Source organism: Tetrao urogallus (genome assembly GCF_951394365.1).
Source record: "Tetrao urogallus genome assembly, chromosome: 8".
Classification (NCBI taxonomy): domain Eukaryota; kingdom Metazoa; phylum Chordata; class Aves; order Galliformes; family Phasianidae; genus Tetrao; species Tetrao urogallus.
The window spans coordinates 36547822-36563506 of NC_136821.1; the positions used below are offsets into that span (position 1 = coordinate 36547822).

Here is a 15685-nt window from a genome sequence, read left to right on the forward strand (position 1 = left end):
TCAAAAAAAATTAAGAAAACATCCTGATGTAAACTACCTGAGCAATGACAGCATCTTAACATTTGAAATTACTCACAGCTGAAACCATGCGATGAGCATTCAGCAAGCTAATGCAGTAACATAACACTGGCATATTTTTCAACTCTTTAAAAGAATCTTATGCAACCCAAAGTAACAGAATTCTGACAGGATTGCCAAGATTCTCACTTTCCAAATGGGACATATTGCAGAAGAATGTACTTTGTGCATAAAGGGCAACTGCTCACCCTATTGTAGCTTTCAAGTGTACCTTTAGTAGCTACAGAATTTCTAGATGAAACACTAAAAATCTTGTAGAAAGCATAAATAATTACAAGTAACTCCTGATTATCAGGGAATGCAGCTGTGAATACGGCAGAAGCTCACTGCAGTATACTTACATCTTGGCAGAACAAACCATTTGCTCTTTATGTTTTGCTAACAAGTGTACCTGGAAAGATTTACACATGTCAACTCAATAGATACCTGGAGGTGTGTATGTTTCTACTGAAGAGTGCACAAGAACAGACCGTCTCTTTGAAGGCATAGGCATTTTTCTCTCTTTGTATTTCGCAAGAGCTGCCTGCACTGCTTCAGTGTGGACATCTGTATAGAAAACAAACACAAAAGGTTAGGAAATTAAATTCAATCACAATTTCTTTCTAAAAACACAGAAAGCACTAATGCCACCTTTAACAGCTCAAATACAAAATCTGAACTGCACATGAGGGCCCTTATTGCTTTTGTCCTATCCTCAGTCCAATTGCTTAGCTGACTTGTGGAACAGGTTCTCAGCCTCAATGAGAGACTGAGCAGAACGGAGAACAGAAAGGTCCAAAGTTAAATTCCAGTTATGTGGTTTTGCACTCTGAAGCTGTTACAAGTGCGCCAACCAGTTTTGCTACTAATCTTAGTTCTCCAAATAGCAGCAGTTTCAACAATCTGTACTGTCTGCCTCTAGAAATGGCTGCTGCAAACCAGTGTCCCATATGGCTGCATCTCTCTGATAAGGACTGACAAAAAAAAAGAATACCTTAAGTACCTTAATTGTACTATGACATTCAGAGAGCACCAAGATTAATTTTTGACCAGTTAATATGTGTACAGACTGGAGATGTGTACCAGCTAATTGACCCTGTGCAGCTCTGCAAGCTGATTATTGTTTTGACTGATCATTAGACACTTCTGCAAGCAGCAATAAACTCACTGCTGTGACCCATTCACTTGTTGTTGGAATTGGTTTTCTCTTTAAAAACTTCCACCAGATGTTCCTTATGGGCTTTTTGTTGTTGCTGCATTTTGCTACTGGACTTTTGCATTTCACTACTGAAATTTTACTTCCCATGTTAAGAAAGCACGTGTGACTGGTGTGGGATCAAGCTCTCTTCCACAACAAGAAAACACAACATTCTGTGACTGCCACAAAGGTGTCACACCTGGAGCCTGTTCATCTTGCAGCCTGTTCAGTACGTTGTACATTCAGTGTATACTGCAGCAGGACACTCAGAAAGGTACAGCAGTACAGAGCTAGCTGTTACAGGGTGAAGAACAGTAACCTGGAAAAAGTGAAATAGTGGGAAGGGAAAGCAGAGTTGCTGGGAAAGCAACTTCAGATGTTCTGAAGGCCAAAACCAGGCAGCAAAGAGTCCGAAGAGAAGGAACACGAGTCTTCACAGAAACTGCACATCTTCATAGGAGGAAAACCAGCAACAACAGCAACACGCTGGATTAAAGTGTCCTCTGAATTGCAGGGTACGTGGCATTGAGGGCTGTCAGCCTGCAAAAATGTCTACAAAGCCTCTGCGTTTCTCACCTTGTCTATCACACTGTCATCATTAAACTCTGAAATGTTAAGCGCTGTTCAGGGAACACTTACATAATTTATTGCTGGCATTATTTATTAACAGCATTCCACTGATAGAAATTTTCAGTTAATATTTACTGCTTGGAGATGAAATCTGTGGGTGACAAGGATTATTGTCAATTTAAATGAAAGGCAACTCTGGAAAACCACAAAAAACTGTTTGCAGCAGATTTTTATAATTGCTGCAAAAACAGGCCCTGTTCCACTCTCATCAGTTACTCTTGCAAAGTCACAGAAAAACTGTTGAGATGCAAAGAAAGGAAAGACAGATGTAAAGAGAAGGCTGAAAGTAAGATTCTCCCCTCAGAAGTCCAAAGAACAAATAAGGCATGCAACTGATAGAATAGGCAGGAGCAGCCAAAATTATTACCTAAATGTTCTGAAAGACAAGCAGCTTTAACATGTGCCAACAGAGTGAAATTTAAAGGCAATATTTCAGGTTGCTGCTAGTGGTGGACAACAACTTTTTGCAGAAAGCACTTTCAGCACAGTTAAAACCTCTATGATAAACTGAGACTACTTTGTGAAGCACAACAGTGACTCTTTATGCCAAAGTATTTGGGGGAATAGAGTGAAGCTATCTAAGCAGTAACTTGTGTTTTCTGAGATGTGTTGTCAATGTTTCTATTCATACTCCACATATGCATAAATCTCACAGCAGGAATAGCCGTGGAAAACAGCATCAGCAGTGATGCAAAGCATTCGAAGATTAGAATCAACTAGATGATTCAATATCTGTCAGAGCACAAATACTTGAGGAATCCCTGCATTTTTCTTTTAGTTTATCTCTTCATTCATATACAAACGACAACCACTACTGCAATAAACCTGAAACAATTTCTTTGGTTAAAAGTTAGAGGAAAAAGTGAAAACAATCTAGTCTCCTGGCATCTTTACTTACATTTGTTTGCATAGGCATAAGCTAAACATAAATTAAATCAAGCAAATGCTTCACTATTTGGTTTGGATATCACCTGAGCGTGTTAAGCCCTGCCATACATCACAAAAGGGAAAAAGAAATCCAATGACATATTTCACATGAACTTTTTCTGCCTGAGTTTAAACTTCAAAGTGAAAAGATCATCCTAGACAAAAATGTTTAAGAGGAACAAGGAACAGTGATGGGATTTTTCATTGGCCAAAAGTGCAAAAAAAAATCTAAAAAGCTATCATCAGGCTTTATCTCAAACAGCTGCCCATTAACAAGATTGCCTGAACACTTAATGATCATTCAGAAAAAAACTGTTAGTAGAAAGCAAAAATACTGCCTTCACTCTAGACCAGTGAGACTGAGAGCAGTTTTTCAGAGTTACTGAAAGTCACTTTAAATAGAGTTAAATCAACAATCCCATAGAAATATTAATTCTAGGAAATGAAGCAGCACTGATAATTAGTACTGATAGACTAATATTTAAAAGCCACATCTGTTAATAAGCAATTATCTAGCTGAACTTGTTTAATATCCACCTACTACTACATCTGCATTGAAAGGCTAAATAGTCCTATACTAAATTTCCCCCAGACAATACCAACAATACATCAGGGCTGTTTGCTTGCTTTCTGTTTGCTTTAAAGTATTCTCGGCACAAACCTAAGTAAGATGCTAGAAGCTGTAAGACAAGAAAAGTAGCAGTGTGTACAATCTATCTCTATGGATTCTCCCAGCTCTCTTGGCTAATAGTTTCCAAGTATTCTCTATTTGTAGTCGTGCTCTTCTTGCAAATTTCATTTCTGTTAGTTTAACACAATCAACCTAATTAGTTTCTTTCTATCAGGCTCATGACTCGCCTTGTAATTTGCCTGGAAGCTACTTGTTCACAACGCCTGGAACAAACCTGTTCATCATGGCTGTAATTCAATCACCACATCTACTTTCTTAGTATATATTCAGCAGCAAAATTACACTGAAGGTATATTAAAATGCAGACGTAAATATACACAACTAATTTTTGCATTAGTCAAACATCTCCTTTCATTAACTTTGATGCTATGTAATCTCTGAAATTCAGGACCTTCCTTGTACAGCCAACAATATGAATATGAGGGTTGCTCGGAAAGTAACGCCTCCTATTTTATGATGTTGGCCCATGATGTCAGAGGCAGATGGTGGTGGTGTGGCAGTAAAGGTTGAGCCTTCCCACCATATTCTGTTACATTTTGTTGCCATGTGACAGATGGCAGCAGAGGGACAGCTTCCCATCATGGAAAAAGTTGTACCTGTTGACATCCATCAACACTTCCTAAACATTGACAGAGACCGAACAGTGTATGTGAGCACAGTTCAGAGTGGATGCTGCATTTCTGCAGTGACAGCAGTCATCTCTGCTGGTACAGATTTTTACGAGCACAGCACGAAGCTCTTCTTCATCACTGACAAAAATGAATACCTAATGGCAGAGACTATGATGAAAAATAGCATTTTGTAGCTGAGAATTTGCTCTATCAAATAGTGCTATTGTGCTCTTTGTACCATTTGTAGTTTCCATGAAAGTAAATAACAGGCATTACTTTAAGAGTGATCAGTGCAGAATTACGGAACAGCCTGGATTGAAAGGGACCTATAAAGACAGAAAAAAATACCACCAGTATATTTGATATATGGTGATTGTTACATCCCCTGTATAAAGAACATAAACAAGATGACAGATTCACAGAAGTAGGTTAGAAGGAACCTAAAAGCCCACCCACTTCCTACCTTCCTGCTGTGGACTGGCTGCCCCCATGAGCTCAGGCTGCCCAGAGCCCCATCCAGCCTGGCCTTGAGCACCTCCAGGGATGGGGCACCCACAGCTCTGGGCAGCAGTGCCAGCACCTTACTGCCCTCTGAGTGAAGAATTCCTTCCTAACATCTCATCTCCCATCTTTCAGTTGAAAACCGTTCCCCCTTGTCCTGTCATTGTCAGACCACGTACAAAATCACTCTCCATAGTTTTAAGTTCTCTTTAAGTCCACAAAGGCCTCAATAAGGTCTCCCTGAAGCGTTCTCTGCTCCAGGCTGGATAAATCCAACTGCCTCAGTCATACTTCATAGAAATACTTCACAAATCTTTCCCAGGAATCCTTATTCTCAGAATATTTAAGGTGTCTCATTCATCCTTCTATTTTTCATAAAGAATCCATGCAGATACATCAACTCCATTTCCAACAGGAGTTTTTTAAAATGCCAACAATGTAAATATGATCTGATGTGCTACTGTAACCAGTAGTTACAAAGCAAGGAGAGCCAAGAATAACAGCATATTAAGGATACACAGTACATGTCATTACTTGCACTGTCTATAACCAAAACTGAGGTGCGTAACGACCATGGCAAGCAAAACGAAAAGTTAGTTATGAGTTCAAATGTATTTATCAGAGAAAAGCTTTCAAACATCTCCTTTTTCTCACTATTGTGACAAGGGATTTCACAGGGAAACAGTGTATTTTGACCACCTGAAAAGCAACAATGGGTACAGGATGTGATGATGATAACAATATTTTCACAGAAGTTTGCAATACAGGTTAGTTACAGTGGAGCCCATTTAAAATTAATGTAGAATATCCATTGTGACATTTCCTATTTTTGTGCACTTGTTTTAAACCAGGAAATACTTGAAAGTGAGCTGCAGTAAATATGATAATCCTATAACCTTCCTTTAAGAAGCAGCCTAGTCAAACAAACAACAACAATAACAACAAAAAAAAACAATGAAAAAAGCAGAGCCCACATGCAACGGTCTTCTAAATGTTTAAATAACTGCTCTAGAGGCTGGAAACCAGATCAGCAATCAAGAGAAAACTGTTAAGCATGGGGTAAATTCACAGTAACAAAGAAGTCACAAAGCACAGCTACAATTTCTTTCTCTCACAAAAAGCTCCTCGAAAAATATTCATTAGCTCTGTCCTTCTTCCAAAATACTCCCAACTTCCTCATTAGCTATACATACTACTGTGCTGGTGTTCTTTTCAGTTCAGACACCTCATGCTTTTGCTGCTCATCTTTTACCTACCTGATCGGAAGCGCTCATCCCTCGAGTTCGTGGAATGCGATTTCTGCTGTTTAGACACAACAGCCGTAGCTTGTGAGGTGCCTGGGACTCTGTTCTCTGCTTGCAGGGATGGATCCACACCTGAAATAAGAGTTTTATTTCAATGCAAATTCAGGTTCTCAGATAAAACCCCTGCTTCTCGTGCTTAAAATCTACCACCCTTGACTACCTACACCTACAAATCAACCGGAGCCTAAAGTCTTTTAAAAATAGAATTGTCCACCTGCATTTTGAATTCTTTAAAATAAAACCAAATTAGATGCGATTACTGTTTCACCTGGAATATAAAAATCTCTTCTGAACAGAAAGATAGCTTTGCTCGTATCAGTGTACAATCCTTCATCATTAGGTGTACCCCAGATCCGTTTGGATGGTGGAGAAAAGGGCCATGGAGAAGAGGGAAAGGGACCATATTCACCCCCAGCTTAACATGAGACAACAGGAGAAACATTACAAATATGCTTACAATCACACTTGGAGGTGTTGAAATGACAGTTATACTGTTCTACCTTTCACATGATACTTGAACCATTCTGTCCAATTCCTTCCTACTCTAAAACTAAGACAGCTAATATTTAGGAATCCACAGGTCTCTTTAACCTACACCCATTTAATAGAATAATACTAGGAAGAATCACATTCTACAAGAACATTACAACTAGTGAGTTATTGTGTAAAAGTAACAAAACTTCTTTTATATTTTTACATTTCTAGTTAGAAAAAAAAGAGGGCAACAAAACCCACAGAACTAATAGGATATTTGTTTCTGTAAAAGTAACACACCAGCCTGGTTCAGTGGCAGTAGCTGCCAATTCTCAGAAACATCTCAAGGCATTCACTGGAGATTTTTAATGAAATGTTACTCTTCTTGTGCTTTTCCTCTGAACACAGATGTTCACACATGTATGTAATGCCAAAAAGCGATGCCATGAATAGGGTGTGATTGTGAAGCAATGGACATTTTTCTCTGGTAAGACAGATCTTGCAGAAGAGTAGAAAGGAGACTTAATCAATCTTTTCCTTGAAGTGAATACCTGATTGCAACCTTACACATTCCATGTGAAAATTCGCAGACAATGTATTTATGTTGTCTGAAAATGCAATAAAAAATGTATCAAAAACTGGACGATATTTTCAGCAATCTTGAAACCTGTTCTCAAATTTCTGTATCAAACGGAAAGTATGGCTGTGTATTTTTCACTCTTCACATGACTGTGTTTAGACAAAATATCAAAACGCATGATATGATTTGCAATAACTTGAGCCTGCCATAATCTAAGAGTCATTTTGAACACTGCTTATTACTTGTGCATTGCCCCCATGTGGTCTAAATAGCAGAAACACTAATGAAATACACATATCGAAAACATAATGCAGATTTTTTACACTTTGTTGAGCTTTTTGAACTGTTGAAAAGTACATCTGTCAACACCACATGAGCATTCTGGATATTTCTTCCGTGGTGAACGTGTTAACTTATTAAATAATTTTATGAGATAGCACAAGCCCAAGTTTAATTATTAAATAAGGAAACTTACATGTCCTTTTAATAACAAAACCATATGCCTTCTCAGGTACACAAACATAGGCAGGCTGAAATATCGGTACCAGCAAGCACTGTGTTTCATTCAACACAAGCTGTCACATGTAACACACGCAGATGTCGATCCGCAGGGGGCCCAAGAGGCACAGTGAGACCCAAACCCAAGTGTTCCAAAAGGACAACCGCTGGAAGCAGAACTGAGCAAGGACATGGTGCTTCATTCATTTTAAAGAACGAAAAAGTTTAAAGAGCTAATGCTCCCTCAAGCACTTGGCAGAATTCTGCTTTCAAAAGAAAAGCCAATCTAATCTACAAACTGAACTGATTCAATGTATCCGACACTTGAAGAGTGGTTGAAATGCTTGAGAAATGCATTTTGCATTTCATGCAAACAGAAGTTTTACATAGCCACCAGTCAAGAATCCAGCAAGATTTGTTCATCTACAAACAGTAAATAACTTTGTATTTCATGAAAAAGATTCAAGCAAGTCACCTCCTCAAATACAGATACAGAAGGGTAATGTGATAACCGAGGCAGTGGAAAAGAGAGGAACAAGCTAAGCTGGATTTCTCCCTGTTTACAACAATTCCAAAAAAAAAAACAGCGAATACATGAGGGAGGACCCTACCCAAAAACGTGCAAAGCATCTGCTCAGTTGTGGTTGATCTAATAATTCTTGTGGGGTGAAGAAGGTAAAAAAAGGGAAAAAAAAGATTTTTTTTTGCTATTTTTTTTCCCCAGAAGAGCATTACTAATTGTTAGTGGAGGAAGAAGCTCACAACGCACTCTCAACTCCTGGCACTCTCACAGTCCTACTGCTCCTCCATACGTGCCTCTCTCCACAGACACCAAAGAACCAATACAACCAGTGAAGTTTCAGGCCTCTGCAACAGTGTGTGGGGGATACGTCTAAGCAAGCAACTGTAGAACCTTGGAGTCAGGACCCCTCAGGCTACCAAGACCCTGTCCCTCTCTACAATCCGCCATGCCCAGTAAAGCTGCCCAGCATAATCTGTGGTCAATGACATCGTCCCATCTGGCACAAGGCCTCAGTACTAGGTAAATCAGGAGGCTCCAGACAGAAAGATGAACTAACTGGAATAACCAATCAACAGATGAAAAACAGTCCGTCCAATGCTCCTGAGCTGTGTGCAACTTGAGCTCTGCTGTTTGGCTGTGCCAGCAGTGGTGATGGAGGAGCAACAATGAGAAGGTATCTAAAATAATCACAAGAGAGTTTACAAAGGCTTACAAACTCCAAAACCTGAACTTCCTTCTTCTCCAACACTTACAGGGCAGATCCTTGTGGATTAGCATTAGGGCAGTTGAACTGTGACGAAATGACCAACAAGCCTCAGAAGTTCCCTTTAAATTATGATAATGTGCAAAATTAGTGGCACTGTTGGAAATCAGGTCTGTTCTTCTTCAGCTTAAATCTCTGGGGTTTGTTCCCCTTTTCAAAGAATGAGCTGTGGAAAATAGCATTTTGATAAAAACAGTAAGATGCTGCATTTAAGTATCAGACTACACGATCACATGCCAGAAAAATCCTGCTTCACAAGCTTGGTGAACTTCTTAATTTATTCTGCTTCTACGCAAATCACTACGTTAGTCTTCAGCAAAAGCAGCTGGATAATTAGGCCACCTCCCCCTGTTTACACTGAAGATCTTGACAAATATAACATTCTAAGTACACACTAATGAAACGCAATCCACTATTACTATAGTTAGGCAATTTTTAACTGAGCTAAGACCACCAAAAATGAAAAGTCATCTTTAAGAGGCTGCTAGGTGAACACTTGGTCCGATCAACTAGAAAATCTGAATTAGAGTTATTATTTGAATCAGAACTGTATCTGTCCATCCACTAACACTGAGGAGTCAAAGCTACTAATAACATTTCTAGTGATTTTGTACAAGCAAAAATTGTTTTACCATAACAGCACTGCAGTTTCTCATACTAGGACACTTTGCTAGCAGTGCTGGGGAAGATGCCTAGCTAAGCACACCTGGATCAGATACACAGAGATAAAAGTTTCAAAAACAAGTTATAAAACAATAGCACTCAGGATACACAGTCTGAGTTTGCGAGCTCTCCAGGGCAAAGCACTGCTTTTGTCTCAATAGATTCTCAGCACAATGCAGAAATGATCTCACCTGAATCTGCAGTCACAAAGTATTGAATAGCAACTTGAATCAACTTTATTTTCCCCGGTTTCTCTGATGTTCTGAAGTCATGTTCTGAAATACATACATTTTTGAAATGCCAAAGTAATATTTCCATAATTATTGCTGGAGTTCACTTGTCTTTGCAGAGCCATAGAACACTGGGATTAGAAGAGACCACTGAATGCAGTCTTGTCCAAACCTCTGCTCAGGTCCAGCCACCTGAAGCCCACTGTTCAGGACAGGCTACCCAAGGCAGCCACAGCCACCAACCCATAGATAGCTCTGACGGAACGGCTTCTGTGCTTGATGTTCATAGAATCATACAGTATTCAGAGTTGGAAGGGATCCATAAGGATCAGAGTCCAACTTCTGGCTCCACACAAGGCTATCTGAAAATTAAACTGTATGTCTGAGAGTACTGTCTAAATAGTTACTGAGCTCCAGCAATCATATCGATTTTATTAGACTGGTGTTTTACTAATGCTTAAGGTAAATGCTTTCTTAACTATTTTGTATGTATACAAATACAGCTACAAACAAGCCTTTCCTCCTTAGCCCCATAACTACTATGGCATGCCTGCACACATCAGAAAAGTAGACATTTAACCACAGTACGTTGCACTGAAGAGAGAAGACAGGTTTGAAAGGAAAAGCATTTGTGAATCATATGCATACAAACTTCTCCTTAAGAAAAATGAGCTGCACATTTTGCTGCAATAAATTTGTGACCATGTAATGTGAAAGCTTGCACTGCTAGAAATAGTTTGAAATAGTTGAACATTTCAAAAGTATTATTTTTCAAGTTGTCAAGGTCAGTTGAAAAGTAAATCAAAGCAGTTAAAATAGCATCACAACAAATCACTCATTTTGGCTTTCCACACATCTCTGCCCAGTTGTATAACATGCTTCTGTCTGCAGAATATGGCAGATCACATTAGAGAGCTTTGCTGAGAGGACAAGGGAAGAGGAAGCTGAAGTGTAAACTCCAGGTTCTTTGAGCGTTATTAAATCCTTTTACAGCTGTTGAATTGGCTCTACAAATAAGGAACAAGAGGTGACAAACAGGCTCAATGCACTGAAAGAAAGGAAAAGGTATACAACAAGGCTGAAAACAAAACAAGGGTGGGAAACAGCTCTAGGTCAACCTCTCAGTCCCTACCCAATTTAGGTGGTCTTTGCCACCCTAGGGGGTAACTATCCACTAATCTCCAAATGGACCATGGGAAAAGATGAATTGCTCCGAACTGACTACTGTGGTTCAGACTGCTTGAGAACCACCTGCTTGAGGACTTCTCCCCATTTTTCACTCAGTTGAATTACCAACATTTAATTTCCTCTGCTAGCAGCAAGCCCAAAATGTTTGCTGTACCTAGATGGATACAGCTACACTGATGGTGAGACGAGTTTTATTGTTTTCATGAAAATTTAGTACAAAAATGTCAACCTAACATCACAGTTTCCATATTCATACACCCAAAACAACATATTAGGAAATTTGATCACAAATGTTTCCTTCTGTAATGCTAAAATCAGTTAATTAGAAAGGCAGACGAATAGCAATTTTTTGGTATTTTCAGAAATTGTTAGAATCACAGAATCATACAATGGCCTGGGTTGAAAAGGACCGCAATGCTCATCCAGTTCCAACCCTCTGCTGTGTGCAGGTCACCAACCAGCAGACTAGGCTGTCCAGAGCCACATCCAGCCTGGCCTTGAATGCCTCCAGGAATGGGGCATCCACAACCTCTCTGGGAAACCAAATTATTAGCAGACAAGCTACAAATAGCTGATACAGATAACCAACCTAATCATATTTAGTTCTCACATATTCCAGTTAAGCTCATTGTACCTAAATCAAACCAAATGAGTCTACTAAGATGATCCTTGGGGTCCCTTCAAACCCAAGCCATTCCATAATTCTATGTGCCAAAAGCTGTAAGATGGTACTGAACTGCTGCATTTTAAAAAAGTGGAAGTGACTGCTGAAGAGTTCAATATACATCTGAGACTTGGCTTCTCTGAGCTTTGTGCTTGACTCCTAGTAACTACCATCTTCTAGGTGTAAGGCCCTTGTCATTTTAGAGAATAGGACTGCTTCCACAATGTTCTTTCTGAGTTTAGAGCTAAAGCCACATAATGGTGAAACATCTTTGATGTTGTCAATGTGCAGCAGTTGTTATAGCTGTTATTGGAAAAATGGTGGGTTAATTGTTTGCCATCTTTTAGAAGTGCAATTTGTTCTTTGGCTATGAGCTCCTGAATACCAGGAACCTGGTAATTAAAAAAACACCAAAAAAGCATATAGTGATGTATGTGCTGTTTTTCCTTTACCAAACAATTAACTTCTGTCAAATGCCTGTAACAATTCCTAAGCTTTGACATTTTACTTTCTTAACATGGAATTTCTTTGTACGCTAGCAGGAAAAAAGAAATCGATGACTTTGAATACTCAAAGAAGTATTACTGAAAGCCTGCAATTGAACTCTGAATTATACTTATTGTTGAAAGGGATGCACATCATCATAATATCAGAAGCAGCTTCAAAACAATCTTCAGAGCCAGGAAACCAGAGTATTATGAAGTACAGAGCTATTCATTCCTTGAACTCAAGTAGTGCCAGCCCAAACACCAGTCCTGCTATTAACCACCAACTGAGCATGCAGAACTAACTGTAAACAAATGTCTTCTGCTGCTGTCATCTCTTACTGTACAGGTACAGGAAGATTTGAGGAATCTAGTGATAAACCAATACAGCCTAGGTCCATCTTAAGTTTAAGAGTTGATGAGCACTCATATGCACCTAAAAAGCAAAGAGGCTTGTAAGTAGCATCCTGCCATTTGAGCACTCATGTCTTTCAAAAATCACACATCAAATTCTATCTTGAACAGGCTCCCTAGCTGAAGTTAAGCGTCAAGCCAGTCGCCGTCCCTGGCAGTGTTCAAGAGGTGTCTGGATGAGGAGCTACAAGATATGGTTTAGTAGCTTGTGGTAGCAATGCTAATGGGAGGACAATTGGACTAGAATATCATGTAGGTCCTTTCCAACCTTGTGAGTCTATGATTCTACTATTCTAAGACGGGCGAAGAATCAGCATCACTGACAGAATTACCTTATCTCTGAATATGGGAATTGAATCCATCCTTAGAAGCTCGCTGATGACAGGAGGAAGGTGCTGTTCACTTGGTAGGGATGACAGGCCTTGCGGGTGGGGAAGGTCTAGATACATGGGAGCATCAGACAATCATCAACAACATGCAGCTCAACAAAGGTAAATGCAGGGGAAATGGGGAGAGAATGGAACAAGAGGCCTGCCAGCAAGCAAAGCTAACTGTTAAACCAGCCCAGGTGCTGGGTGTATTCAATCCCATCCTTCTAGCTGAAGTAGATGTCCACGTAACTCAGGATGGGTTCAGTTGGGGACTATGGCACTCCCAGAATACTGTACGAACCACAGCTGAGTTCTGGCCCCAGGTCTGCATGGAGCAGAAGAGAACAGTATGATTGAAAAACAGTTATTAGCCACCTACTCCACATTACAAGCAGTAAAGCCAATAACCGAAACAGGTGAAGTTATAGTTAAAATGACCTCACAAATTCAGGAATGATCCGACCCACCTTCCTAAGACACAGGTGGCCCAAGTGCACACAGTGGCACAACGAGTCACCTACCAGCCAAAGGAGTGTTCTGTCTTTCACCATTGAAGGAAGAGTTCCAGAAGATCCTAGGCCTGGTGACGTATCGAAGCGATGCACCAGAAGAGACACTGTTTGCTCCACTGGAGAATAGTTCCCTTCAGGAAGGGAAATATCCCTGGGGACAGGCTGAGAGACCTGGGGCCTCTTCAGCTTGGAGAGGAGAAGGCTCCAAAGGAGACCTTTATAGCAGCCTTCCAGTACCTGAAGGGGGCCTATGGAAAAGCTGGGGAAGGACTTCTTATAAGGGCAGGTAGTGACAGGATGAGGGGAAATGGTTTTAAACTGGATGCGGGTAGACTTAAACTAGATGTTAGGAAGAAATTATTTACTGTGAGGGTGGTGAGACACGGGAACAGGTTGCCCAGTGAGGTTGTGAATGCCCCCTCCCTGGAAGCATTCAAGGCCAGGCTGGATGGGGCTGTGAGCAACCTGGTTTAGAGGGAGGTGTCCCTGCCTATAGCAGGGGGGAACTAGATGGTCCAACCCAAACCATTTTATGATTTTATGTCTATGAAATAAGAAAGACAAGAGCTCATTTCACAAGTGGATTCCACAAAAGTCTGCAATGGAAGATAGTTCAAAGAACCATTTCCCTAAAAAAGGCAAAGCAAAAATGTCTTGGTTTGCCAGTAATGCTTCCCAATGGACTTGTCATTTATTCAAAATTTTACCTGTATAAAATAGCCATATAACCTCCCACCTTCAGATTATGTAGGTAGAATGACTTCTGTTGAATTCTTGACCAGTTAAGAAAAATGCATCACAACTAACACCACAACTTTAACTACCCAGGAATATTCATAAGGCAAGATTAATAAAGAGAATATATCTTCATTACATAAGCCAGCACGTTTAGAGAAGCTGGGGATAGGAGAAGAGTCTTTCCAGGCAAAAACCTTTCTCCAAACTTTTTCAGGACTCCAAAACAATGTTAGGCAGAAGACAAGATATAGCACATAACCTTTTCAGTCTTAACAGGACTGCCTACCTCAGTTCCCCAGGTGCCTCTGTGAAACAGGTTTGAGGCCTGGGAGCTCAAGGGAGAAGTGAGTGATGCTGCAGTGGGAGAGGATACAGAGGGGATAAAGAAAACCACCTCATAAATAATTGGCTTAGAGGTTGGTGCAAGCACAAGAATTTTGTGTTTTTTTGACGGGGCAATTTACTTGGCACCAGGCATGATGCCTGCAGATGGAACTCATGTCTCCAAGGGTGTAAAAGGATCCTAATCCAGGAAGTGGTGGGACTCATTGAATGGTCTTTAAACTAGGTATGAAAGGGACAAAATGAGATCCAGGAGGCTCCTGGAATCCATTGATGATAACTTTCTGGATCAGGTATTGGACAGACCAACCAGAGGTGAAGTGTTGCTGGAGCTGCAGCTCACCAATGTGGAGATCATTAAAGGTGCTAAGGTTGGAAGCAGCCTTGGCTGCAATGACCATGCCCTGCTTGAGTTTGTGATCTTGAGGAATGTGGGCCTGGCAAAGAGAGTGGTCAGGACCCTGAACTTCGGAAGAACAAACTTTATTTGTTGGCCGAGCTCTCCTGGAATGCTGTCCTTAGAGACAAAGATGCTGGGGAGAGCTGGCTATTCTTCAAGGATGCTTTCTGAGAGCACAAGAGCTCTCCGCCTCTCTGATAAGAAAGCGGGCAGAGGAGGCAGGAAATGAGCATGGCTTAGCTGTGACCTGCTGGGCAAACTGAGAGCAAAGAAAGGTGTGTACAGGCTTTGGAAACAAGGCCGTGTCACCTGGGAAGAATACAGGGATGCTGTCCAGACTTGCAGATGTGGATCAGGAAAGCCACAGCACTGGCAGAACTGAACTTGGTAAGGGATGTGAAAAACAATAGGAAGACTTTCTACAGATACAATGGCCAGAAGCGACAGACCAAAGTGAGTGTACCTCCTTTGATAAACATAAAGGGAAAGCAGGCTTCAGCAGGTGTGGAGAAGGCTGAGGTACTGAATAAGTTCTTTCTCTTGGTCTTCACTGGCAACCAGCATTATAATATTTCTCATATCCTGAACCCTGCATCCATAAACTTTTAGGGTGGGAAACTGGGGAGTAAATCCCCCCCACACAGTAAGGGCAGAGCAATTCTGAGACCTCTTCATGAGACTGAATGCATACAAGTCTATGGGGCCGGAAGGCTGCATCCCAGGGCTCTGAAGAAACTGGCTGAGGTGGTTGCCAAGCTGCTCTCCATCATATTTGAAAAGTTGTGACAGTCAGGTGAGGTCCCAGGTGACTGGAATAAAGGTCATGTCACTCCCTGTTATAGGAAGGGGAGCAAGGAGAATCCCGGGAACTACAGTCCAGTGAGTCTCAACTGTGCCTGGGAAGATCATGAAGCAGATCCT

At 40.7% G+C, this 15685-nt stretch overlaps 1 protein-coding gene across 2 annotated transcripts in view; it reads right to left on the minus strand.

The window, feature by feature from the left end:
• Nucleotides 1–15685, minus strand: part of DIP2A (disco interacting protein 2 homolog A) — a gene marked incomplete at both ends in the record, with an annotated part of 99864 nt that overhangs the window by 53984 nt on the left and 30195 nt on the right. For both annotated transcript variants that reach the window (XM_079539424.1, XM_079539423.1), the window contains 2 exons: nt 505–624; nt 5872–5991. In XM_079539424.1, the coding sequence (XP_079395550.1) occupies nt 505–624; nt 5872–5991 (240 nt within the window). The remainder of the gene's footprint in view (nt 1–504; nt 625–5871; nt 5992–15685) is intronic.